At 46.2% G+C, this 25,071-nt stretch overlaps 1 protein-coding gene across 2 annotated transcripts in view; it reads left to right on the top strand.

The window, feature by feature from the left end:
• The window catches only part of C8B (complement C8 beta chain), a 42,391-nt gene that overhangs the window by 5,222 nt on the left and 12,098 nt on the right, over window positions 1–25,071 (top strand). For both annotated transcript variants that reach the window (XM_059374887.1, XM_059374886.1), the window contains exons 3-10: window positions 2,275–2,431; window positions 5,293–5,434; window positions 7,209–7,350; window positions 13,380–13,512; window positions 15,492–15,689; window positions 19,844–20,084; window positions 21,889–22,017; window positions 24,667–24,830. In XM_059374887.1, the coding sequence (XP_059230870.1) occupies window positions 2,275–2,431; window positions 5,293–5,434; window positions 7,209–7,350; window positions 13,380–13,512; window positions 15,492–15,689; window positions 19,844–20,084; window positions 21,889–22,017; window positions 24,667–24,830 (1,306 nt within the window). The remainder of the gene's footprint in view (window positions 1–2,274; window positions 2,432–5,292; window positions 5,435–7,208; window positions 7,351–13,379; window positions 13,513–15,491; window positions 15,690–19,843; window positions 20,085–21,888; window positions 22,018–24,666; window positions 24,831–25,071) is intronic.

Below are 25,071 nucleotides of genomic sequence, written 5' to 3'. Positions count from 1 at the left end.
ATAGCTCTCACAGGGCTTGACATGTCCTGGGTGCTCAGCAAATCTGTTTTCTTTCTCCTCTCTCATGCCTTGAAAAGGAACACAGATTACTAGGGAATCTTATTTTGTTATACACTCTTCTTGGTGGAAGAAAATTAAAATCATAATACACCCATCATTCACTGCTGTGTTCTTTTATTCACCCTTTTACTGAATGTCCCACTAAATGCCAGGAACTCAAGAAAAAGTGTTGCCTTACCTTTTAGACATATTTCAGTTCTTCTGTCACTTGACTGTTCTGCAGATGTGACACTGTCTGTCTCCCTCCCCACCCCCCCACCATGGCCTCCCCGACATCCCCACTCACGGCTCTGCACTACCCATGCTCGGGACTGGAAGGGCACCCGTCTTTCTTGGTCTGCTGGTGGTGTTGATGTTTCCCAAGTACTTATCTCTGGCCTGCCTCTCTTCTCAAGAACAATCTTAACCTCTGCCATAGCTTGGCACGATCAGGTCTGTATCTCTGGTGAAAATCTCTCTTTTGTATATGAAACCCACATGAGAACTAATTGCTGAATTCTCGACATAGGTGTTCCACGAGCACCTGGACCTCATCCACATCTTCTCCAACAAGCTCTTCTGCTCCTGTGTTCCCTTCTCATGCACACACTCACACTGGAAACAAGCATCAGCCCAAACCCCTTCCTCTCTAACCACTTCCTCTCACTTTCTATTTATTTCACCCGAGCAGGGTCTCATATACCTGACCTCTTCATGTGTTCTCCCCTAGACACTGCCAGAGGTCAGGCTCACATCACTCCTCAGTGCCACTGCACGGGCCTCCTACATGCTTGTCCTACATCCAGGCTCTCCCCACCCCTGCCCAGTCTCCACACTGTAGCCCCCAAAACAAAACTCTGACCATGGAGCCTGTGTACTTAAAAATGCAGTCTACTGGATAAAGTCCCAAACAGCTAAGACATGAGATGTGTCTCTGTTTTCCTATCCTAAGACAAACTGTGAGTTCCAGAAGGCAGAACCTGTGTTCTATATTTCCCTGGGTCCCCTCTAACACAGTACCCTGAATGTTGTTGGTTCTCAGCAAATGTTCCACGGACTCTTAAAGACCATCAAGTCCAGGGCACCCAGGTGGCTCAGTTGGTTAAGCATCTAACTCTTGACTTCGGCTCAGGTCATGATCTCAGGGTTGTGAGATTAAGGTGGGCATTCTGATCTGTGTTCAGCATGGAGTTTGCTTAAGATTCTCTCTCTCGGGCGCCTGGGTGGCTCAGTGGGTTAAGCCGCTGCCTTCAGCTCAGGTCATGATCTCAGGGTCCTGGAATCGAATCCCGCATCGGGCTCTCTGCTCAGCGGGGAGCCTGCTTCCCTCTCTCTTTCTGCCTGCCTCTCTGCCTACTTGTGATCTCTGTCTGTCAAATAAATAAATACAATCTTAAAAAAAAAATGATTCTCTCTCTCTCTCTCTGCCCCTCTGTTCCTTCCCCTTCCTCTCTCTTTTAAAAAGAAAAAGAAAAGAAAGGGAGAGAAAGCAAGAAAGGGAGGGAGGGAGGAAAGTAAAAGGAAGAGAAAGGAAGGAAGGAAAGAAGGAAGGAAAAGAGAAAGAAAGAAAGAGAAGGAAAAAAGAGGGAAAAAAGGAAGAAAGAAAGGGAAAGGAAAGGAGGAAGGAAGGAAAAGAAAGAAGGAGAGAAAGAGAAAGAAAGAAAGAAGAAAAAAGAAAAAGAGGGAAGGAAGGAAGGAAGGAAGGAAGGAAGGAAGGAAGGAAGGAAGGAAGGAAGAAGAAAAGACCATCCAGTCCAACCTCTCCTTTCCCAGGGCATAATGCAAAAGTGCACAGTGACAGGGGAGTTGCTTAAAGTCCTGCATCCAGCTGTGGCTTTATTTCTTGTATCTCTACAGCAGGTTAGAGTTTATAAAGTGCTTTTACGTGTCTTCTCTTAGATAACCCTAGAAATAGCCTTGTGAGATAGGCATGACTCTCCCATTATAGAGATGAGAAAAGTGAAAGTCACACAGGTGGACAAAGCAGACCAAGAGGTCCCCGCTGCTGATGGACCGCCTTCTGCTCAGAGTTCAGTTCTCTTTCAGCTGTAGCTAGCCAAAGTGCAAGGCACTCAAGTGTTCAGTAACGGTTTGCTGGATGAATTAGCCGATACTTGAATGATAAACGAATAGCCTCGCACAATTGAGCACATACGTGTTTATGGAGTGGGGGGGAGGTGGTGGTATGTGTTCTTAATTCTCCTCTGACCCTGTCCTCTCGTGATGACCCCTTAGAGGTGAAAGGCCACACTGTCTGGAGTCGAATGCAGTCAACGAGAGCCTTGCCAAGCGCCGACAGACGCGGAGTGTGGGTGTTGTGCCGATGCCTCTTGATTGTGAACTCTCTAGCTGGTCCTCCTGGACCACGTGTGATCCCTGTCAGAAGAAAAGGGTAAGTACCCTGGCCTTGGGGCAGCTCTAAGCTTCTAGAACCCCTAACTCTCGGCAAGACTGGCTGAGGCAGTGCTGACAGTGCCTGGCACATAGTAGGACCTCAATAAATGCTGGCTTATTTAGTTAATGCATTAGTTTCCTTTTCCTCTGTGCTGCCTTTCTTTGACCCTTTCTTCATCCTTCCAGTTATTCTCCTGGCATACCTCTCCTTGCTCTTGTTAACAGCCTCCTAGGCAGACTGCTCTCTCACTCCATCTTCGTGGCACAACCAGGGGAGCTATCAAAACAACAGAACACTTGTCTCTCTCTGACCATTTCTCATTCTTTCTCTGCCTTTATTCATGCTCTCGTGACCCTTCCCACTTCCATCACTGACCAACACCTACTTGTGATCTGAAACTCTACTTATAAGCCACCTCTTCTGAGACCTTCCTTGACTTCTCAGCCCGTTGCACGGTGAGATGGGCAACCCTCTGTGGGCTGTAATAGCTCCCTGTTCTTCCTGTCATTTACTTTCCTTAATTATTTACCTTTCTGTGAAATGAAGGTTTGTCCAATTCTGTTTCTTCAGGGTAGTCCCAATTTCGGGAACTTTTTAGGTGCCCCATAAATCTGTGATGTTTGATCTCATGATATTTTCGGACAACTCTAAGGAAGGGGAAGGCAACTGTGACACTTCCCATGAGGCAGGTGGGCAAACAGAGACTCAGACCCTTCTGGTGGTTCATCAGATTCACCTGGCAATAAGTAACAGGCCTTGAACTCAGGCTTCTGTCTTCTTGTCTAGTGTTCTCCCACCAAAATAAAATAATAATAATAATAATAATAATAATAAGCCACGAGGTCTCTGTAGTATTTGTCCTTCAGGTTTCCATGTCCTAAGAGGGCTGATCCAGGATCCCAGCTCTGAGCACAGCAGACTTGTCAGAGAAAAGAGAATGTCATTTCCCCAACTCCTCAGGACATCAAAGCAGCCATGGACTAAGACCCTAATGAAGCTGTAAAAGTGGGTCCAGGATATTTACACAGTTAAAGGGATCTTTATGGAGAGCCGTGCAGGAACCTTCAGTTCCCAAAGTGAGCTTTATTGCTGAAGTTACCAACATCGATCCAATTATCTGTAGAATTGCTTCATCTGCACCATAAACCAGGACGACTCAGCATGAGTCAGCCAGTGAACCAGCCAGAGCTCTTCCCTCGGAGTTCGCGACACACTTGCCCACAGTGGGTGACATCACTCTCTGCGGGGTCACTGGCTGGCGGCTGATCAAAACCTTTCAACCGGAATTTCGAGATGTCTCCCTTCCATCATTTCTGCACTCCTCAAACCCATTTTGTCTCTGGAGCCTGGGGCTGGTCTTCTAGCTCTCTTCTTTGCAGACCTCACTCTGTCCTGCCAGCCTCTGTCTTCCAGGAAGAAGGACCCTCTGGAAATGCCAAGGGACATGGGTGAATGGTTGTCTGCATTTTGCTGGGTGGCGGAGATTGGATTTCCAGATGCCATACAAGTAATAACTGTGGTTGGTTAACACGGCATTCTTCCAAGGGGTTGCTATCCTGGTTTGTATCCTTTCGTTGCACCAAACTCTTACCTACAACTAAGATTTGAAAGCTGCTAACTCTGCTAATTTTCCCCTCATAACTGTTTCTCATTGCCTCATAATGAAACACTAAATCTAACCTCATTGAAGCTTGGGAGACCCTGCATGACCTGTCCCCCTGCCTATACCTCCCCCTAGCTCTGGCCACATCTGCCCTCATATACTCATCTCTCCAGCCATGATGAATTTCTTTTTGTTTTCTGGAATGAGGCACACTCCAGTCTCTCAGGTTTGGTATAGCAATTTTCTCTACCCAGGTGACTCTTCTCGACCCTCCTCACACCACCTCTTCCTGTTTACCTGACATCTCTACTCATCTTTTGGGTCTCAGCTTAGTTGTGACTTCACTCTCTCCTGAGTTTGCATCGGGGGTGCCCCCTGTCAACTTACAGAGCGCTCTGTCCCTCCATCATGGCGGCCATCGCACCGTCTTGTCACTGCCTGGTGCTTACCATCATTACCACCACCATCTGTGACGACCTCCTTGAGGGCAGGCTAGAGGGCAGGACTATGATTAAAAACAAATAAGCGGTTATGGAATGAATGAGTTATGGGGATGAAAGGTAGAGCATAGGGAGTATAGTGAGTTGTATTGTGATAGTGTTGTATGGTGACTGATGGTGAGTATGGTGACTGACTCACACTATGGTGAGCATAACATAATGTACAGAGTTGTGGAGTCTCTATGTTGCACACCTATACACCAATGAGTAATGCTGTCAACTATATACTTCGATTGAAAATAAAAGGAAGGCAAGGGTGAACACCTACCCTGTTCAACATTGGGTGGCTGAATTAAGGTTCTGGAAATTCAGTTTTTTTGGAATAAGCAAACAGGAGGTTAGAGAAATATGGACTGCTAAAAATTATCAATAATAATAAAGAAAAACAAGTACAAGAAACCGTGTGCCAACTATGTACCGGAAAACATCATGAGATTTCATATAGAAATCATATATGTAATTGAAACTCCGTCATTGTACATTTAGGTCATTCGTTACCCCTATTTTGTAGATTGATAAATTGAGATCACAGAGATAAGGTAACTTGCCAACATCATGTCACTCCAAGGTATCAGAGTCAGGTGCACCTGCTTTTTCATTTATAAGATATAGAATAAACAAGAATACATGAATCGACCTATTGGCTTGAAACTGTCAAGCAAAGCCAATTGCAACATGGACCCTTGAGTGTATCCCTCAGTTCCTGAGGCCCCTGAGGCTCTGCCCTTGGTTCACCTTGCTCCTCTCTGCCATAGTACAGACATGTCTACTTGCTCCAGCCATCTCAGTTCTATGGGGAACCGTGTAACTTCTCTGACAAGGAAGTTGAAGACTGTGTTACCAGCAGACCATGCAGAAGTCAACTGCGTTGTGAAGGCTTTGTGTGTGCACAGACAGGTATAACGGGCTGCAAGAGTGGGAGGGAAATGTAGCAAATGAGGTGATGACACCTGATGATGGGGGGACCAGCCGTTACCTAGTGCTCAAGGTCAGGGTCATGTGTCAGGCCGAGAGGCCTCCTTGATCCCCCTTTATGGGTGTTATTTCACAAAAACAGCCCTATAAATTAGGTGTTGATATTATTTCCACTTAATGAATTGGGAACTTGAGACTTGGGGAAGGTACTTGCTCAAGATCAGACAGCAGGTAAGTAGAAGAGCTGTGATTAGAAATTGGGGAATGCACATTACATCCATTGACATGAAGGCCACCCAAAGTGTATGTGCTGAAATCAGTAATCCTGAGTCAAGTCTTCTTCTGACTTTGTGGCCTATGAGAAGTCATTTAATCTTTCTGCATGTTGGTCCTCTCAATAGAAAGTTGGAAGTGATGTTAACACCTTATAAGCATGCTCTGAGCAATAGTAAGTAAAAATTTTTGATTAAGGGAACAAAGGAGAAAAAGGACAGATGGATGGACAGAGGGAAGGACGGAGCATACAAATGAATAATCATCTGCTGTGAAACTAAGTAAACACTCGTCTTTCCAACTCATTTATCTTGCGAATTCAAGCGAACCTATGTCTCTCTATTTTTCCAAGTCTCCAGCAAAAATATGAATATTTTGATCCAAATTATCTCAATGGGAGATGCAGCTCTCCACATTCACTATACCCATGTGGACTGTGCTTTGGGGGTATTTAAGAAAGAGTTAGAGATTTTTAGAGCTATTTCCAGGGCTTATTGCAAATGCAGAATTGTATGTAATAAATCTGAAAGATTTTACAGCGTGTCCATGGACTCATTATGGTCAGTGTTCCATGATTCTGACCGAAGCCATAATGGTTATTCAGGTAGGCTTTAGTTTAAGTGCCTTGTAAGAAACATTTGAAGAGCAGATTGACATTCTGCTTTTAATATTGGTTAAAAGTGATCAGACACATCTAAGGAAAGAGGGTCACTTGTCTTACAGGCTTTATCTCACAAGAATATACAAATAAAAGAGTCAAATCGGGGGTGGGGGGAAGAGAAGCCTTTGAAGGAAGAAAAGTGTTACAAATGTTGAACATAGAGTCCAGATATTTTTGGAGTTTAAAAATAAATGGCTGTGGTGTTGAAGGCAGTGCTATTTAGTGGGAAGCATTTGTGATTAGAAAGTTATAATTTCTAATCCTGCTGCAAATGTTTGCCAGTCTTGTGCATTTGGCCCACCAAAACAATAAGAAGAGTATTCACACTTACCTAGAACTTACCATGAGCCTTTACTCTTCCACTTATTCATTTAACCCCCCAACAACCCTGGGAGGGTAGGTATGATGACTTCCCCATTTTACAGGTAAGCAAACTGAGGCAAGGAGGTCAGGTAGACTGTGGAAGGTCACCCAGCTAGCACTCCTTGTAGGACCTGCCAAACCCACCTCACCTCACCAGCCTCAGGGAGAGAAGTCTAGACTTCCCTCCTGTCTGGCCATTTCAATCCCAGCCAGGCAGACACCTTCCCTTCCTCCTCCCTTAATAACCTCCCCTTCAAGAGCATTTAGAAGTGCAACACTGGCTTCTTGTGGGGGGGGATACACTGTTAATGCCTTTACTGATCCACCCTGATACACAAGGACTAATCAAAATGGCCTTAAAGGTCCAGCGAAATGTCTGGCACATAGTAGGTGCGCACACCATCTTTGTTCCCCTCTCGGCAGCCACAGGACTATGGGTAACGCCCTTTCTCCTTCCAGGGAGGTGTGTAAACCGTAGACTTCTCTGCAACGGGGACAATGACTGCGGAGACCAGTCTGATGAAGCGAACTGTAAGAAGATTTTAAAAAAATGTCAGCATGAAATGGAGCAGTACTGGGCAATTGGCCGTCTGGCCAGTGGGTAAGTTACTATCCTCCTGTTGTGTAGATGGGAAGGCACAGAATCAAATGTAAGTCTGGAGGGGAGGAAGGGAGCGGATATTAACACGATTCTTTCCTTTCTGAAAAAAGATTGTAGTGGAAGTGGACATTTGTAGTTGCTCTCTGAAGAAGGTTCCAGGGAGCTCCAGGAGCACATCCCAGGGACACATAGAGGCCACACGGAGGGCTGGGTTAGGAACATAGGTGAGGAACAGTAGCTGTGCATGAAGACCATATGGGCTTTATGCCAGGGCTGGGGATGAACGTTTATGTAATACTTACTGTGTGACTGTATTACGTGCTTTCTAAGCATTACCTCTGAATCCTACTGACAATGTGTAGGGGAGACATTTTGTGTGGTTTTTTTCCTAAGATTTATTTATTTACTTTAGAGAGAGAGAGAGAGAGAGAGAGAGAGAGAGAGAGAGCACTCATGCTGGGGAGAGGGGAAGAGAGAAGGGGAGAGAGATTTTTTTTTTTTTTAAGATTTTATTTATTTGTCAGAGAGACAGAGAGACAGAGAGCACAAGCAGGCAGAGTGGCAGGCAAAGGCAGAGAGAGAAGCAGACTCCCTGCCAAGCAAGGAGCCCGATGCAGGACTTGATCCAGGGACCCTGGGATCATGACCTGAGCTGAAGGCAGCAGCCTAACTGACTGAACCACCCAAGCATCCTGAGAGAGAGATTCTTAAGCAGACTCCGTGTGGAACCCATTGTTAGGCTCGATCTCATGACCCTGAGACTGTGACCTGAGGCAAAACAGGAGTTAGACACTTGACCCACTGCACCACCACCACCCCCCCCCCCCAGGCACCCAGACAACTTGTAGGGGAGGTTTTATCTCTTTCTGTATCTGTAGGCCCAGCATAGGTTCTGGTCCAGAGGTTGGGTTCCTAGGTAGTTAGTGAAGAAATGGATCTCTGAGATGGGTTTTCAGTCAGTCAGGGTTTCAAGCTTCTGGGGACCTCTGAGTTGCTCAGTCCTCTGGAGATCAGAGAAGCAAGGTCAGAAAGGACCAAAGTAGCCTGGTGTTTGCCCTCCCTTTCTGCCACATTCTACAGCTCTTAGTCTCCAGGAGGAAACGTGAAAGCCTCCCCTCACATGCACTAGAAATCATTGTATATGAGGCAGCCTGGGGAAAACAGTAACCCTGAGAGGAATTCACCCTCTTCTTAAGCAAAAATCAAATCTCACTGCTTAAAGGTTGCCATTAGAGAGAGAGAGAGAGAGAGAGTCTCCTATGGATAAGACCTGCTCTCAGCACCATCTTATAAGCTAGTTATTATAATCCACACCTCCTCAGTAAAGAAACTGAGGCCTGGAAAAGGTAACAGAGTTCCTGGGGGTCACATAACTGAGAGGGTGATGGAGCAGACATTCCAAGCCCAGGAGTAGAGCCACAGCGGACCGTGTAGGAGGGGACAGAATGACCGCTCACTGGCCATGGGACCTCAGGTGAGGCATACCTCTATGTGGGACTTTGGTTTTGCCATCCGGAGAAGGAAATCAACAATACCCTTCTCTCAAGTTCTATGAGGATCAAATAAGCTCATGGGATGGTAGCAGACAAGTGAGAGGCAGCTTGTGCAGGGGGAAGGATGCCGGCTGGCAGTGAGACCTTGGCAGGTTAGTTACCTCGCTTTCCTCCTCTGTGAAATGGGAATCATCATCTCCATCACTGTCTCGTAAGGACTAATCCTTATAAGGAACCAATATGTGTAAGCTGACTACAATGGCTGCCTCCACGAAGTAAGCACCACACTGTACTGATTAAATAAAATATAGACATTATTACAGTACACGAAACTCTGTTACAGGAAAGAGAGCCCAAGACAATTCTGTTAGGACCAGAATCGAGGCCAGTGCACAGAGCTGAGAGAAGACAGAGCTCTCAGTAGTAATCTGAGCTGGTCAGGAATGGAAGCCTGCCTTCAGAGGCAGTGAGAAATAAGGCTACAGACTGGATTTTCATCTCTTCTAAATTGACATAATGACATCTGCCCCGGGCTTGCTGGGATGCTCTGTAAGGTGATCCGTACGTAGCATTACCCACTGCTGTGTCTGTTTCTAGTTGGCTCCTCAGTAAATGATGATTGTTTGGTGTCTTGTGATGGAGATTGTATAAAGTTTAAGATGGAAACCACCACCCTCAAGGGCACTCAAGGTACCATGCTGTCTTGGCAATCACAGCTTTGTATTATAGCTTGAAATCAGGCAACATGCCCCCAGCTTTGTTTTTCTTTTTCAACATTTCCTTAGCGAGTCAGGGTTTTTTCTGGTTCCATACAAATTTTAGGATTATTTGTTTCAGCATTTTGAAAAATGCCATTGGTAATTTGATAGGGTTGGCACTGAAAGTATTGATTACTCTGGGCAGCATAGACATTTTAACAAGTTTATTCTTCCGATCCATGAGCATGGAATGTTTTCCCATCTTTTTCTGTCTTCAATTTATTTCATGAGTGTTCTATAGTTCCTTGAGTACAGATCCTTTACCTCTTTGGTTAGGTTTATTCCAAGGTATCTTATGGTTTTTGGTGCTATGATAAATGGAATCGATTCTCTGATTTCTCTTTCTACAGTTTCATTCTTAGTGTATAAGAAAGCAACTGCTTTCTGTGCATTGATTTTGTATCCTGCCACATTATTGAATTGCTGTATGAGTTCTAGTAATTTTGGGATGGAGATTTTTGGGGTTTCCATATAGAGTATCAACCACATCATTTGCGAAGAGAGAGATTTTTTCTTCTTTGCCAATTTGAATATATTTTATTTCTTTTGGTTGTCTGACTGCTGTTGCTAGGACTTCTAGTACTATGTTGAACACCAGTGATGAGAGTGGGCATCCCTGTCCTGTTCCTGATCTCAGTGGGAAGGCTCTTAGCTTTTTCCCATTGAGAAAGATATTCTCTGGGTTTTTCATAGATGGATTTTATGAAGTGAGGAATGTTCTCTCTGTCCCTATAATCTGGAGAGTTTTAATCAGGAAAGGGTCCTGTATTTTGTCAAGTGCTTCTTCTATATCAATTGAGAGGACCAGGTTGTTCTTGTCTCTTCTCCTCTTATTTATGTGTTCTATCACATTGGCTGATTGGCAAATGTTGAGCCACCCTCAACATTTAAATCCCACCTGGTCAAGATGGATAATCCTTTTAAGGTACTGTTGGATCCTATTAGCTAGGATCTTGTCAAGAATTCTGGCACCCATATTCATCAGGGATATTGGTCTGAAATTCTCCTTTTTAATTAAAAGCTTCTGCACAGCAAAGGAAACAATCAACAAAACAAAGAGGGAACCCACAGAATGGGAGAAGATATTTGCAAATGACATTACAGACAAAGGCTGATATCCAGATCTATAAAGAACTTCTCAAACTCAACACCCAAAAAACAGATAATCAAGTCAAAAAATGGTCAGAAGACATGAACAGACACCTTTTCAAAGAAGACATATGAATGGCTAACAGACACACAGGAAAATGTTCATCATCATTAGCCTTCAGGAAAATTCAAATCAAAACCACATTGAGATACCACCTTACACCAGTTAGAATGACAAAAATCAGCAAGGCAAGAAACAACAGATGTTGGAGAAGTTATGGAGAAAGGGGAACCCTCTTACACTGTCGGTGGGAATGCAAATTGGTGCAACCACTTTGGGAAAACAGTGTGGAGGTTCCTCAAAAAATTAAAAATAGAGCTACTCTATGACCCAGCAATTGCTCTATTGGGTATTTACCCCAAAGATACAGAGGTAATGAGAAAAAGGGACACATGTACCCCAGTGTTCATAGCAGCAATGTCCACAATATAAAGAATGGAAACTCCCTTCAACAGAAGAATGTGGTCCATATATAAAATATAATATTAATCAGTCATCAGAATGGATGAATACATCATCATGGGTGGGACTGGAGGAGATTGTGCTAAGTGAAATGAGTCAAGCAGAGAATGTCAATTATTATATGGTTTTACTTCTTTGTGGACCATAAGGAATAGCATGGAGGACATTAGGAAAAGGAAGGGAGGAATGAAGGGGGAGAAATGAGGGTGGGAGACAATCCATGAGAGACTGTGGACTCCAGGAAACAAACTGAGGGTTTTAGAAGGGAGAAGCATGAGGGTATGGGTGAGCCTGGTGATGGATATTAAGGAAGGCATGGAATGTGTGGAATAGTGGATGTTATATGCAAAATATGAATCATGGAACACTACATCAAAAACTAATGATGTACTGCATGATGACTAACATAACATAATAAAAAAAGCACTCAATGTAATGGGACAACAGATACACAAATAATATCAAATATTTATCATAGGCTGGGCAGTGTTGAATACCTAACAAACATGGGCATATGTAATCCTCACAACAGCATGAAGCAGGAATTGTCCTTGTGTGAATTTTTAAAAAGTAACACACAAAGTATTTGCCCCAGGAGTACAAGTCTGTGATTCATCAGTCTTACATAGTTCACAGCACTCACCACAGCACATACCCTCCCCAATGTCCATCACCCAGCCACCCCATCCCTCCTACCCCTCTCTCCTCCAGCAACCCTCAGTTTGTTTCCTGAGATTAAGAGTCTCTTATGGTTTGTCTCCCTCTATGGTTTGGTCTTGTTTCATTTTTCCCTCCCTTCCTCTATGATCCTCGTCTTATTTTTTTTTTTTTAAAGATTTTATTTATTTATTTGTAAGAGAGAGAGAGTGAGAGCGAGCACAGGCAGACAGAGTGGAAGGCAGAGTCAGAGGGAGAAGCAGGCTCCCTGCGGAGCAAGTAGCCCGATGTGGGACTCGATCCCAGGACGCTGGGATCATGACCTGAGCCGAAGGCAGCTGCTTAACCAACTGAGCCACCCAGGCGTCCCGATCCTCGTCTTATTTCTCAAATTCCTCATATCAGAAAGATCATATGATAATTTTCTTTCTCTGATTGACTTCTTTTGCTTCGCATAATACCCTCTAGTTCCATACACATCATGGCAAATGACAATATTTCAATTTTTGATGGCTGCATAGTATTCCATTGTGTGTGTGTGTGTGTGTGTGTGTGTGTGTGTGTGTGTGTGTACATTCCACATCTTCTTTATCCATTCATCTGTCATCTAGACTCTTTCCATAGTTTGGCTATTGTGGACATTGCTGCTATAAACATTCAGGTGTACGTGCCCCTTTGGATCCCTGCATTTGTATCTTTAGGATAAATACCCAGTAGTGCAATTGCAGGGTCGTAGGGTAGCTCTATTTTCAACTTTTTGAGGAACCTCCATGCTGTTTTCCAGAGTGGCTATACCAGCTTGCATTCCCACCAACATTCCTTTCTCCACATCCTTGTTAACATCTGTCATTTATCTCACTGTGGTTTTGATTTGTGTTTCCCTGATGCTGAGGAATGTTGAGCACTTTTTCATTTGTCTTTGGTCATTTGGATGTCTTCTTTTCAGGAAACCAAGGTACAGAGAGGTTAGCTGGTTTGCCTGAGGTCACATTGCTAGGAAATGACAGAACAGGGATTTGACCCCAGGTATCTGACCCCAGAGTCCCTGTTCTTACATATTTTGCTTAACCATTCTCATATGGAAAGTATACACATATAGGGTAACCCCTGCTTGAGGGGACAGGCACAGGGTCTTAGGAAGGCCTCTAGCTTAGTGTTGGTCGAGGCTTCCCATGAGGCAACAACAGAGCTCAATCTTGAAAGACAAGTAAGAGACAAAACACTGAGCAGCTAGAAGGGCATTCTGGGCACAGGGAGCAGAAGCTCCACAACAGAGAAGGAGCAGAGCAGATTGAAGGAACAGCAAGCTTCTCCCAATGACTGGGAATAGGGTATATGATCATGGTCTGGAAGGGCCACGGATGAAGCCAGAAAGCTGGTTTGGACCACCTACCAAGGACCTTGAATGCTATACCAAGGAGTTTGGGTTTCCTGCATTGGAGTCCGCCAGTGAAGATGACATAGTCTGATGACCCTAACCTCCTCCCCCTTTCCATGCCTTCCCTGCAGGATAAATATGTTCACCAACAGATTTGAGGGCCCAGTCCTGGATCACAGGTATTACGCCGGTGGATGCTCCCCCCATTACATACTGAACACGAGATTCAGGAAGCCCTACAATGTGGAGAGCTACTCCCCACAGGTATGTGAGAACCAGGGAGCCTTTGCAGGGCAGTGGAGGGAGCACATACAAAGGAGCCAGAGGATTAGTGAGACTCCATGTGTCATTGCGGAACACACACAGTCAGCATGTGGCTTTCTGGGGAGAGGGAGCATGCTCAGCACGGATAAACTGCTTTCCTGCGGTTACTGCCGAGCCCTCACCTATCAGAACCAGCATTCTGCTAAGGTTTTGAAGTCATAACGTGCTCTGTCCATCTAAGCCTGCGTTCCTACAGACATGCCCACTTCAAAGTAGAGCTCACAGACAGTGGGAGGCTGGGACAGGCTCTGACCACACCACGCATGCGTGTACACACACACACACACACACACACACAGGAGATCAAGGGAAGGACGTGGGTTCCAGGCCTGGCTCTGCCCCATCCCAGTCTTACTTTAGGCGGAGCTCCTTCTCCACACTGGGCCCCAGCTTCCTTGTCTGTGAGATAAGCAGGCTGGACTACATATGAGAGAGTAGTTGAGGAGAGTTTCTACTTTTATTTTTTTTTAAAGATTTTATTTATTTATTTGACAGAGAGAGAGAGAAATCACAAGTAGACGGAGAGGCAGGCAGAGAGAGAGGAGGAAGCAGGCTCCCTGCTGAGCAGAGAGCCCGATGTGGGGCTTGATCCCAGGACTCTGAGACCATGACCTGAGCCAAAGGCAGGTTAACCCACTGAGCCACCAGGCGCCCGAGTTTCTACTTTTAAAATCATGCAGTCCTGAGGGTTAGGTTACTACTTCCTCCTCCTCCCACTCTTCCTCCTCCTCCTCTTCTCCCCACACATACTTACTGGCCGAAAAAGAGACATAGACAAGCACAGCCTGCCCCAGCATGCCCACTGCCACCCACATGGTCTCTCCTTTCAAGGGAGGATCTCAGAGCAGCCATTTATCATCCTGGTTAAAGTAGCCCCCGACCTGCCAGGACACATGTCATAAGTTTCCTCTCTGCAGAGCCCGTGTCTTCTGAGGGCCGTGTCAAGTGAAGTGTGTGTTTTCCCCATGTAGACTCTATCCCCAGAATGCGCCAATGGGAGGAAAAGCCATCGTCTCTGTGTTACACATGAAGAAACTGAGGCATATGAAAGTCAAGTTGGTCACCCAAGGTTGTTCAGCTGGAAAACACGTTCTACCCCAGGCCATGCTGGGGATCCCTTCCTCAGCAGCTGAGTGTTTATGCAACCAGAAGCTGACATCTGGGGGGCGGAGTCCACTGGGGACGGGTCCCTCCAAGGCCATCCAGGCAGTGTCTTTGGCAGCTCCCCTATGCACAGAACAATGAGCACTGATTTTTGAGCAAACAGCTCTTCTACGTTCTCTGGAAGGCACTTTCCCACCATGTCACTTCATTCCCACCTTTGACCAGACTTTGTCAGCAGTCGGCTGCTCTCTCCTTACAGCCTCCTCACTGGCCTGTCTCTCTGACCCCAGATTCATCCCCTCCAGTCCAACCCCTGTGTTTTACCAAAGGGAATTTCTAGAGGCTCAGCTATGCCCCTGTTAGCTCATCTTTGGATCAAGTCCAAATTTCAGAGCAAGTAATGCAGACACCTCAACATTTTGATGCCAGCACATTCCCTCACAACGCCTGTCCCTTCACATTCACTGTTGCATCTTCTGGGTCGACCACACCAGAATCCCAGCACTTTGTAGAACACATCCTGTTCATTTCCACCTACGTGCCTTTGCCTAAGCCATGTCCCCGAGCCCTCGGGAGAACCCAAGTCGAGCCCCCACCTGAGTTTTGCCCATAGTCTGTCTCTCCTCCTGGATTGGGAGCCATGGGGCTAGAGAACACAGTCAGCCTTGAGGTTTCTATATCCAGAGCCTCCAGTTGAGATCCTTACCATAAGAATATATTCTTACACCATAAGAATGCAAAGGATATCTGTTGACTTGTATGGAACTGATGTGAGTCCAATGAAATAGAAAGCATTTTCTTTTTTCCTCCTTTAGACCCAAGGCAAATACGAATTTGCGCTGACAGAGTATGAATCGTACTCAGATTTTGAAAAAAATGTCACAGAGACTGAAGAAAGCAAGTTTAGTTTCAACTTTGGTTTTAAAATACCTGGAATAGTTGAACTTGGTATGAACTTGAAAGATGAAAATAGCAAACAATTTATTAGAAGAATCAAACGATTCTCTCACACTGTAAGTACCCTTTGTTGTTCTTTAATTTCTGTATATCCATTTGAGTTTTCATGCCTGGATGTGTCTTTATTCCCCATTACTACCAGACCTAGCAACAAGTTGTATTTTTGATATCTTGAAAATCTTCCCACAAAAAAACCCCCCAAAAAACAAAAACAAAACAAAACAAAACAAAACAAAAAACCCAAAACAGCAAGGTCTTACATGAACTTACTTTTTAGAAAAGCCAGGCAGTGGTCTATAATTATTTTCTTCTATATTTGTGTTCTCTCACTTTCTAATAGAGTTTACCCCATGGTTTTCCTTTTTTTAAAGATTTATTCATTTAAGAGAGAGAGAGAGAGCACAGTGGGAAAGAGGGAGAGGAGCAGGCAGACTCCCCACTGAACGTGGAGTCCGACGCAGGGCTCGATCCCAGGACCCGGAGATCATGACCTGAACTCAACGGACTGAACCACCCAGGCTCCCTTCCCCGGGTTTTCATTAAGGTTTAGATTGTAGCTTTTCCAGATCAGATCATCTCTGGAGGTGTTTCAGCCCCCAGCACTTTAACTCCTAAACGTTCTGTGGAAGCTCCCTCCAGAATGTCACCCCAGAACTCTTCTTCTCTGACTTCTCAGAGCATTTGGTGGGGTCAACTGCGCCATTGCACACCTGCTCCTCCTGCGTGTTTGCTGCTCCTTATCGCTTCCCTTTCCGGGTTCTAATCTCCCCACCGGCTCTTTATTTAATTCATGGCCATCTTCTCTTCTTATCCCTCGACCACGCCGGGTGATGACGACTTCCATTCTTCTCCCCTACCCCCATCCCCACCCCCCTGCCACCAGGGCAAGCTGCGCGCCTTCCTCACTGTTTCTGACCTTCCTGTTATGCTTTAACCTGCACCGCACACTCTTACAGGCCTCATTACCTGAATTCCTCATGGACACTCCAGAGCAAGCTCTTCCTCCCCTATTTTCTCCATTAAATAGCATTTGTTTCTTTCCAATTTCCTAGGCAAAGCATTGCAGAATCATGGTTTGCTCTCTCTCTTTTCTTCATTTCCACATTATTGGCCACCAAATCCTTCGGTGTCACTCTCCCATATTTCTTTTTTCTTTTTCTTTTTTTTTTAAGATTATTTACTTATTTATTGGACAGAGAGAGACACAGCGAGAGAGGGAACACAAGCCTCCAGGGGAGTGGGAGAGGGAGAAACAGGTATCCTGCTATGCAGGAAGCCTGATGCTGGGCTCAATCCCAGGACCCTGGGATCATGACCTGAGCCGAAGGCAGATGCTTAACGACTGAGCCACCCAGGCACTCCGACTCTCCAATATTTCTCAATCTAACTCTGGTTATATCTTAACTAGTCCGGACCTTGGCACCTCTTGCTTGGTCCCCCTGAAGGGTCTCCTTCTCCCGACTTCTCCTTCAGATGTATGTGCTGCCAGAAAGACGTTTCTAGGATACTAATCTAACCCTGTCACCTGCTCCCTCTTGCCTGTAAGATGAGGGTCAGAGCCCATGAGTTGGTGGAAGAGGAGTAATTGGACCAGGAAGTAATGGGATATGATGTCGGAGAAGCAGGTGACAGGCAGCCTTGGGGAACCTCGAATTCCTCAGCCAGAAAGGTGCATTTTGTTCTCTTGTCCCCGAGCGTTTTCAACATGAGTGCGATATGTTAGAAAATGGATCTGAGCTGACCATGGAGGAGATCAAGTCACCTGTGATGCTTCATAGGAGGAAAAAGTGGTGAAGGGAGCTCAGAAAGGTCTACCGACCAACAGAAAATGAGTAGTAAACGTTAACGCGATTGTTACAGTCTCTGCACGTTTTTCCTTACCTTCTAGGCTCTGATCCACTTGGAGGCACAGGCTGTTTCTTTTATCTTTGGGCTTAGGATGGCACTTAGTAGGTGCCTAAGATGGAAATAGAGTGATGAAGGGTGGAACTGATGAGAAGGAACGTACTTCGTTGGGGAGCAAAAGAAGGGTGCCATCCGTTTACTCCTTTTCTCCTGCTCCTCACCGCCCCTCCCGCGTCCACCTCCCTGATTCAAACAGCCAGTTACAGTGTGCTTACAGTATTCTGGGTGTTAGAGTAGACTTGAGGCCTGGAGACAGATCCACTCTCATTCTTGCCTTCAAGCTCACAGTCTAGGAGAAGAGGCAAACATGTATGCAGGTAACTAATGATTAATATATGCATCGGTTGTAATACAGGAGGGTGCGTGCTCTGAAGGAAACAGCAACAAAATGCAGTGCTGTCCTGGAGAATGGAGTGCATGTCTGGGAAATTCAGGGATAGTGTCACACAGGCAGCAGCTGCTGAGCAGTTGCTTAAAAATATAAGTAGATGTGCATCCGGCAGAAAAGGCAGGGAAGAGCATTTAAGGCAGAAGGAATAGCATGTGCAAAATTGTGTTATGAAGAGAATGGCAGATTTGAGGAACAGTGAGAAGTTGGACTGATGCTGATGTAGGGTGTGGTGGTGGGAAATAGGAAGGTATGTATGGGGAGGCGTACTCACTACCAGGACAGAGTGGGAGTTCCTGTGTTCACAGTAAGGGAGCGGATTTTATTCGGAGACAATAATAGAGAGCCAATGCAGGGTTTTGTTTTAAGTCCAGAGGTACCTCATAACCCAGGCATACCTCAAAGATACTGCAGGCTTGGCTCCAAACCACTGCAATGAAGTGCATGTAAAGTGAGTTAAGCAAAGTTTTTGGTTTCCCAGTGCACACACGAGTTATGTTCACGCAATACTGCCGTCTCTTAAGTGTGCAATAGCATTATGTCTAAAATTACAACGGACATACCCTAATTAAAAATACTGCTAAAAATGCTAACCGTCATCTGAGCTTTCAGCAAGTCACCGTTACTGATGACCGTACCAGAATCATAATAAAGAAGATGTTGAAGTATGGCAAGAATCACCTGCATGGGGCACAGAGACACAAAGTGTGCAAATGCTGTCGGAAAACGGTGCCGACAGCTTTGCTTGACACAGGCTGCCACATACCTTCAGTTTATAAAAAAACAGAGCATCTATGAAGGGCAATGAGACAAGGCATGTGTGGAATACTCCCAGAGTTTTAAGACATCAGCTCTGATTGGAGCAGGGGAGGCAGGCTCGAGAAAGAAGGGAGATCCGCGGGAAGGCTTTTATCAACATCCGAGCAGGAGAGGACACCTACGGTATTTAGAGAAATCCCAGAGCACGGCTCCACTTGGAAGGGAGAGTCGTGAGTCTCTGAGATAGGACTAGAACGAGGCGAGCGTCAGGTAGGGAGCAATGAGGAGCCTGGGCGGTTGGCACCACGGGAGCTGGCATGGCCTTCTAGAACTGATAGGTCAAACTGGCTGTAAGTTTGAAGACTGGGGCAGAAGGTGCCTCGTGAACGCGACCTCTCTCTCGCATCGTCCTCCGCCTACACATCAGTGTAGGAACCTCTCACCTCGGATCCCTCGTACCTTCTGCTGCCTACGCTTCACCGAGCATCACCCTCTTTCAGTCTGGCCCCCACAGCGGGGGGCCACAAATATTTCCTGTAAAGGGCCAGATAGTAAATATTGTAGGCTCTGTAGGACCCTAGGGTCTCTGTCACAACTACTTACCGTTCTGCCATTGGGGGGTGACAGCAGCCGTGGAGAGTACACGAATGAAAGGGTGTGGCTGCGTTCCAGTGAGACTCCATTCATAACCCCAGTCATGTGATTCGGGGTGCAGGCTGTAGTTTGTTGTCTTGTCGTACACTACAGTGTCTCGCCTTCCTAAAACACCTCTTTGACTCACTCTCGAGAGGCCTTTCTTCAGAATCTGAAAAGAGGCTGCCTTGGCAGGCAGGTAGACCCCCCCCCCCCCAGAGTGGTCCTGGGTGCACTTGCTGCTCCTCTCCATGTCTGCCTCTGGCCGCTGACCCTTCTCGTCGCCACTTTGCCGCTCTGAGGGGGTGAGTTAAGGGCAAGCTCTCCCACGCTGAAAGGACATCGAAATATTTACGAGAAACCAACCCTTGTCAAATAGGCCCATCTTCCCCCAAGTATCCTCAAGGAATCGTAAGAGTGATGACCCCAGGCCAAGAACGTCGGATGGCATTTGCAAAGTTCATCTTCTCGTTCCAGATTCCTAACTTTAAAGGTCTGGTTTTCCCTTGTCGGTCTTTCATTTAGAAAAGCTCATTTCTGCATGCGCGCTCTGACCTTGAAGTAGCACATTACAGGCTGAAAGCCAGAAGCCTGATGCTCCATTACGAGTTTCTTCAGAGAGTCAAGCTGCTGCCCCTGGAGTATAGTTACGGGGAGTACAGAGATCTCTTCCGTGATTTTGGGACCCACTACATCACAGAGGCTGTGCTGGGGGGCATTTACGAATACACACTCATCATGAAAAAGGAGGCCATGGAGAAAGCAGGTACACGGCCCTGGGGACTGAGATTTTCCTGCTGGGGCCCATGTGAGCTCTGCAAGGTGGTAGGGAGAAGCTTCTCTTAGTTGGTGGGAGAAGAGGTACAGACTCTGCTTCTAGTTCACTTCTCCCTCTCTGCCTATAGTTTCACTAGCAGATCTCCCCTTTTTAATAACCTATTCCTGTGGGTCCTCTTCTACCCAACCCTCTGTCTGGGTGGTCCTCTTTTCTGTAACTACTGTCTTTAGACAGCATCCCCCTAGATCTTGACTTTAGGTGCCTCCAACATGTGAACCCCCCCCCCCATGTCTATTTCCACCCTGGCCCTCCTCCCTGAACCCAAGAGCTTACATCCAAACGACTCCTTGATGTCACCATTGAGACGTCCATCATCCAGCCCCACCTTACCATTCCCCAAAAGTCAACTTTCGCTTTTCTTTCCCAAATTTGTGTCTTCCATAGTCACCCACATCTCAGAATGGTTTTACCATCCAACCAGTGGCTCAAGCCAAAGACCTAGGAGTCAACCTTGACTGTATTTCCTTCCTTCTAGTTGATTAGCAAGTCCCATCAGTAAGTTTGAGGTGAAACCCAGGATTCTGCATTTCAAACAAATGTGACATGATGTCAGTGCTGTGGATCCATAAGCCACATTTTAAGTAGCAAGTTCATAGATTATTACACTAGGCTCCAAACTAATATTCACCTCCTATTGCCCCCCTGAAGTCTCTTCTCCCTACACATAAAATTACAGGACTTTCGAACAATGGCAGGCCTAAGGTGTGACTCATGCTTCCCAATCCCATGTTCTTTCCTCCAACATGGTACTTGACAGCTGAGTTGCCCTGGGTCACACAGTTCACAAGGGCAGGCAGAGCCAGGGTTTGGTTATAAGTCCATTATACTTGCAGGAGGACACATGGCATATGATGTATGTAAATTTAAGCCAGCGTGGCCCCAGTCCCACAAAGGTCAAAGAGAGCGTCCTCCATCCCACTGGTTTCCAATGCACTTTTCATATTTCTGCAAATATGATTCTGATACAACATTGGTCACACTTACTTGACCACAGAAGCATTTTTTCTTGTAATACTAGTACAAAAATTACAAGAGATATTATCAAGAGATTTGTATTTCAAGGAATGTGTCTGGGGGAATACTGATGAACCCTAACACCACTAGAACAGCCCAGGCATAGACTTGCCCTCCTCTCCTTGCCTGGCCTCCAAGTGCCGACAAGTCACACCCAAGTTCTCAACAAGCCCAGGAGGGGAGGATGCCTTGTAGAGAATTAGGGAGGAGCAAGTGGGAAATGAGCCAAAATATGAATAAATAGGAGAAATTGGCCCCTTCTCTTTGCCAGGTCCTAGACTGACACTTTAAATGCATCACCTCAATTAATAAATGAGCAAGCTCTCTTTTCTATAGCCAAGCGTAAAAAAGAGAGGGTGAGCAGAAGTGGGACAGATGGTGGCAACCTAGATTCATGGAATCAGTCCCTAGAGGGTTGCTATCAGGAGCCACAATTTTAGAAAGCAACTGAGCGCTTCTGCTTTTTGGAGAGTGACAATGAGCCTCAGAGCCTCCAAGGACCCTGAGGGGAAGTTGCTGTCCATCTCTCATGAGGTCTCCATGCTGATGTTAGCCTCTCCTCGCATTGAGGTCACCAAGCTAGCCACCCTTTTATCTGAACCTGATTCCGTGGGGCTCCCCTGACATCCAGGAAGGGCAAGGCCTTTGGAATGGACAACAGGAGAAGGGACTGGGTGAATTACCTCTAGGTCACGGGCCTTTCTCGTGCTTCCTTCAGATTACTCTCTTAAGCATGTCCACGCCTGTGCCCAGATGGGTTTTAGAGTCGGCGCTGCTCTTAAGGTGGCCTATGTCAAGCTCGGTGTGTCGATGGAGCTATGCCAGGATATTCTGAGAGAAATAGGAGGTAAGTGGCAGGCATATGTGACTTCCATGGTCATCATCTTTCCCTTCCTCGCATCCCCAAAACTGAGTCACTCTCTAAGCCAAACACCGGATATTCTAAGACATTTCAATTAAAATAATGATTCATTCAGTAAAAACTTATTCAGCTCCTATGATACGCTGGACATACAAAAATGAATAAAATTGTATTCCTATCCCCAGGGCGCTCACACAAAGCGGGCGAACGCTTAAAGCAACAATGACAAGGCGGCAGTAAGCACCAAACCCAGTCTGAAGCGTCAGGACAGGCTTCCTAAGGGAGGGAGCTTTGGGACTGCCGCTCGAGGAATAAAGCAGGAACGTTGTTTTTAAGGCAGGAGGAAAATGACAATGGAAACTGACTCCGGGGGGCTGAGAGTTGGCCTATCTGGAGGTTGGAGGCAGGGGTGTCGGGGCCAGGTAGAGGAGGCGAGGGAGCAGGTGAGGATACTGGCCCTTCCCTGAGACAAGGGTGGGACAGAGACTAAAAGAGCATGTGAAGACGTAAGTCATGTAGCAGAGCCCACACGGCAGGGGAGCCCAGATTGGGGGCTGGCGTAGGGTCCAGGATGTAATGCCAAGTGTCCGGAAGCAGGAAACCTGGAGGTCATTCAAGGGAACTGGGAATCAGTGCAGCAGGTGGAGTAGGATAGAGAGGCCGATCCGCAAGGACTTCGTCCGTGACCTCCGCTGCATCCCGAGGAGCAAGCCTGCACCGGCTCTACTTCCTGAGCTTCTACCTGGGATGGAACGTGGAGAAAGAGTTCCCCAGCTACAACAAAACAAAACAACAAAACTGTAACTGCTGGTCTAGGACAATCGCTTGCACTGGTGACTGACGTCTGGTTGATACTGTTTATTTGCTCATTCTGGTGGGCCTGGGTTGGAAGAGACGTCCAGCCAGAGACGCATGCGTAGAACACAGGTGCTCTTGAAAAAAGACTTACGCGGTGCACAGCTGGCTCGTTCAGTGGGCCTTGCCCCTCTTATTCTCGGGCTTGTAAGTTCCAGCCCCACACTGGGTAGAGAGATGACTTGAAACTAAAATCTTGAAGAAAAAAAAGTAAAGAATTAAGAAGACTTGTAAATTAACCCTCTTTCCCTCTACCACCCTGCATGGGTCCCTTGATAGAACATTGCCCAGGACCCCGGAACCCTTGCTAACTACAGCTGCTCCGTCCCTTTTGGTGAAAACACCATTCTCACTTCCGTGTTAAACTCATTTTTCCTGTCTTAATAGTTTTACTGCCATATGTATCCCCGACAAATACAGCTTAGTGTTGCTTGTTTTGGTTTTATTTTGTTTTAAAGATTTTATTTATTTATTTGACACGCTCACACACAGAGACAGAGAGAGCACAAGCAAGAGAAGCAGCAGAGGGAAAGGGAGAAGCAGGCTCCCTGTGGAGTAGGGAACCTGGTGCAGGACTTGATCCCAGGATCCTAGGATCATGACCTGAGCCCAAGGCAGACGCTTAACCAACTGAGCCACCCAGACACCCTTGTTGCCTGTTTTTGAACTTTATATGGATGGGATGTGATCTTTTCAGTTCTGGGTGTTGGTTGTCTTTTTTTCCCATTCATCGTCATGTTTTTGTGTACAATGATAGTCTCTGTTGCTGCATAGTATTTATTGTATGAATACAACACTTTGTCCATGCCACTGTTGGATTTGGGTCACTTCCTGTTTTGAACAAGTACAGTCACTGGGGCTTTGAACTTTTTTCCGCAGCCGTCTGGTACACACATGCAAGGGTTTCCCAGAGCATGCACTGCAAGTGGGATTATTGGGTTGTAGACTGCGTATTTTTTCTGGACTAGTTCCAGCAAAACTGTTTTCTGCAATGCTTGTACCGCTGTGCACCCCTGTCAGAGGTGTGCAAGACTCCCTGTCTGTGGTCCTCAGGTGTGGTAGGCTCAGGGCTGAATGGTTCCTCGACACCACCTCTTTTGGCATTGGGTCCATGGACAGATGAGAATGCGAAGATTGAATGATATGCTTGAGGGCTTTCTGGGAAACTCTGTGAGAAGTCAAAATAACCATTTCCTAGTAGATACTCTCTAGAGGGTATCTATCACATATGAAGCCCAGCCTTTACAAATGTTCCCGCCTCTGTTATCACATACACAGAAACACTTTAGCTAGAGCTCTGCAGCATTACCAGGATAAACCTTTTTATCCTTAATGCCTAAAATTTCTTATCTGCAAGTAAGTGAGTAAATACATGTACAACAATTAGATTACAGGCTGACACATGAATGATCACTAACTCATCTCCCTGTCGACCTACATACCTATCTATGACCCATCTATCCATATATCTGTATATATATTTATACACGTGTGTATATATTTATCTGTCCATCAGCTCTCTATCTCTCATAGACTCAGTGACATTTATAGATGTCCCTTCCTTGTCCTGCCCCCAACTTAGGTCCAAAAGATTGAAAGAGCTGCCTTTTGCCCCTTGCGCCATGACTTCCTCTGCTGGTAGGAAGCCACCTTGTCCACCGGCACCTGCGGGATGAGTTTAATAAATATTGCGGTAATTAGGTAATTGATTGGGTGGCAGTAAATTCCAAGGTGCTGGAGTGGGTCCCTTGACATGCCAGTTCTCTGTGTCCATTCCAGAGAGAAATAAGAGAAACACCATGGTGGAAGACTTGGTGGTCCTTGTGCGAGGAGGGGCCAGTGAGCACATCACCACTCTGGCCTACAAGGAGATCCCGAAGGCAGAGCTGATGCAGGAGTGGGGAGACGCGGTGCAGTACAACCCAGAGGTCATCAAAATTAAGGTACAGCTGGGGACGCCTGGGTGGCTCAGTCGGTTAAGCATCTGTCTTCAGCTCAGGTCATAATCCCAGGGTCCTGGATCGAGCCCCACATTGGGCTCCCTGCTCAGTGGGGATCCTGCTTCTCCCTCTCCCTGCTGCTCCCCCAACTTGTTCATTCTCTCTCTGACAAATAAATAAATAAATAAAGTCTTTAAAAAAAATGCCCGGGGCTTGGGATACAGAGCTCAATAAGACCCATGCC

Source organism: Mustela nigripes, chromosome 14 (assembly GCF_022355385.1).
Source record: "Mustela nigripes isolate SB6536 chromosome 14, MUSNIG.SB6536, whole genome shotgun sequence".
NCBI lineage: Eukaryota > Metazoa > Chordata > Mammalia > Carnivora > Mustelidae > Mustela > Mustela nigripes.
This window is presented reverse-complemented; position numbering and strand designations above follow the sequence as displayed.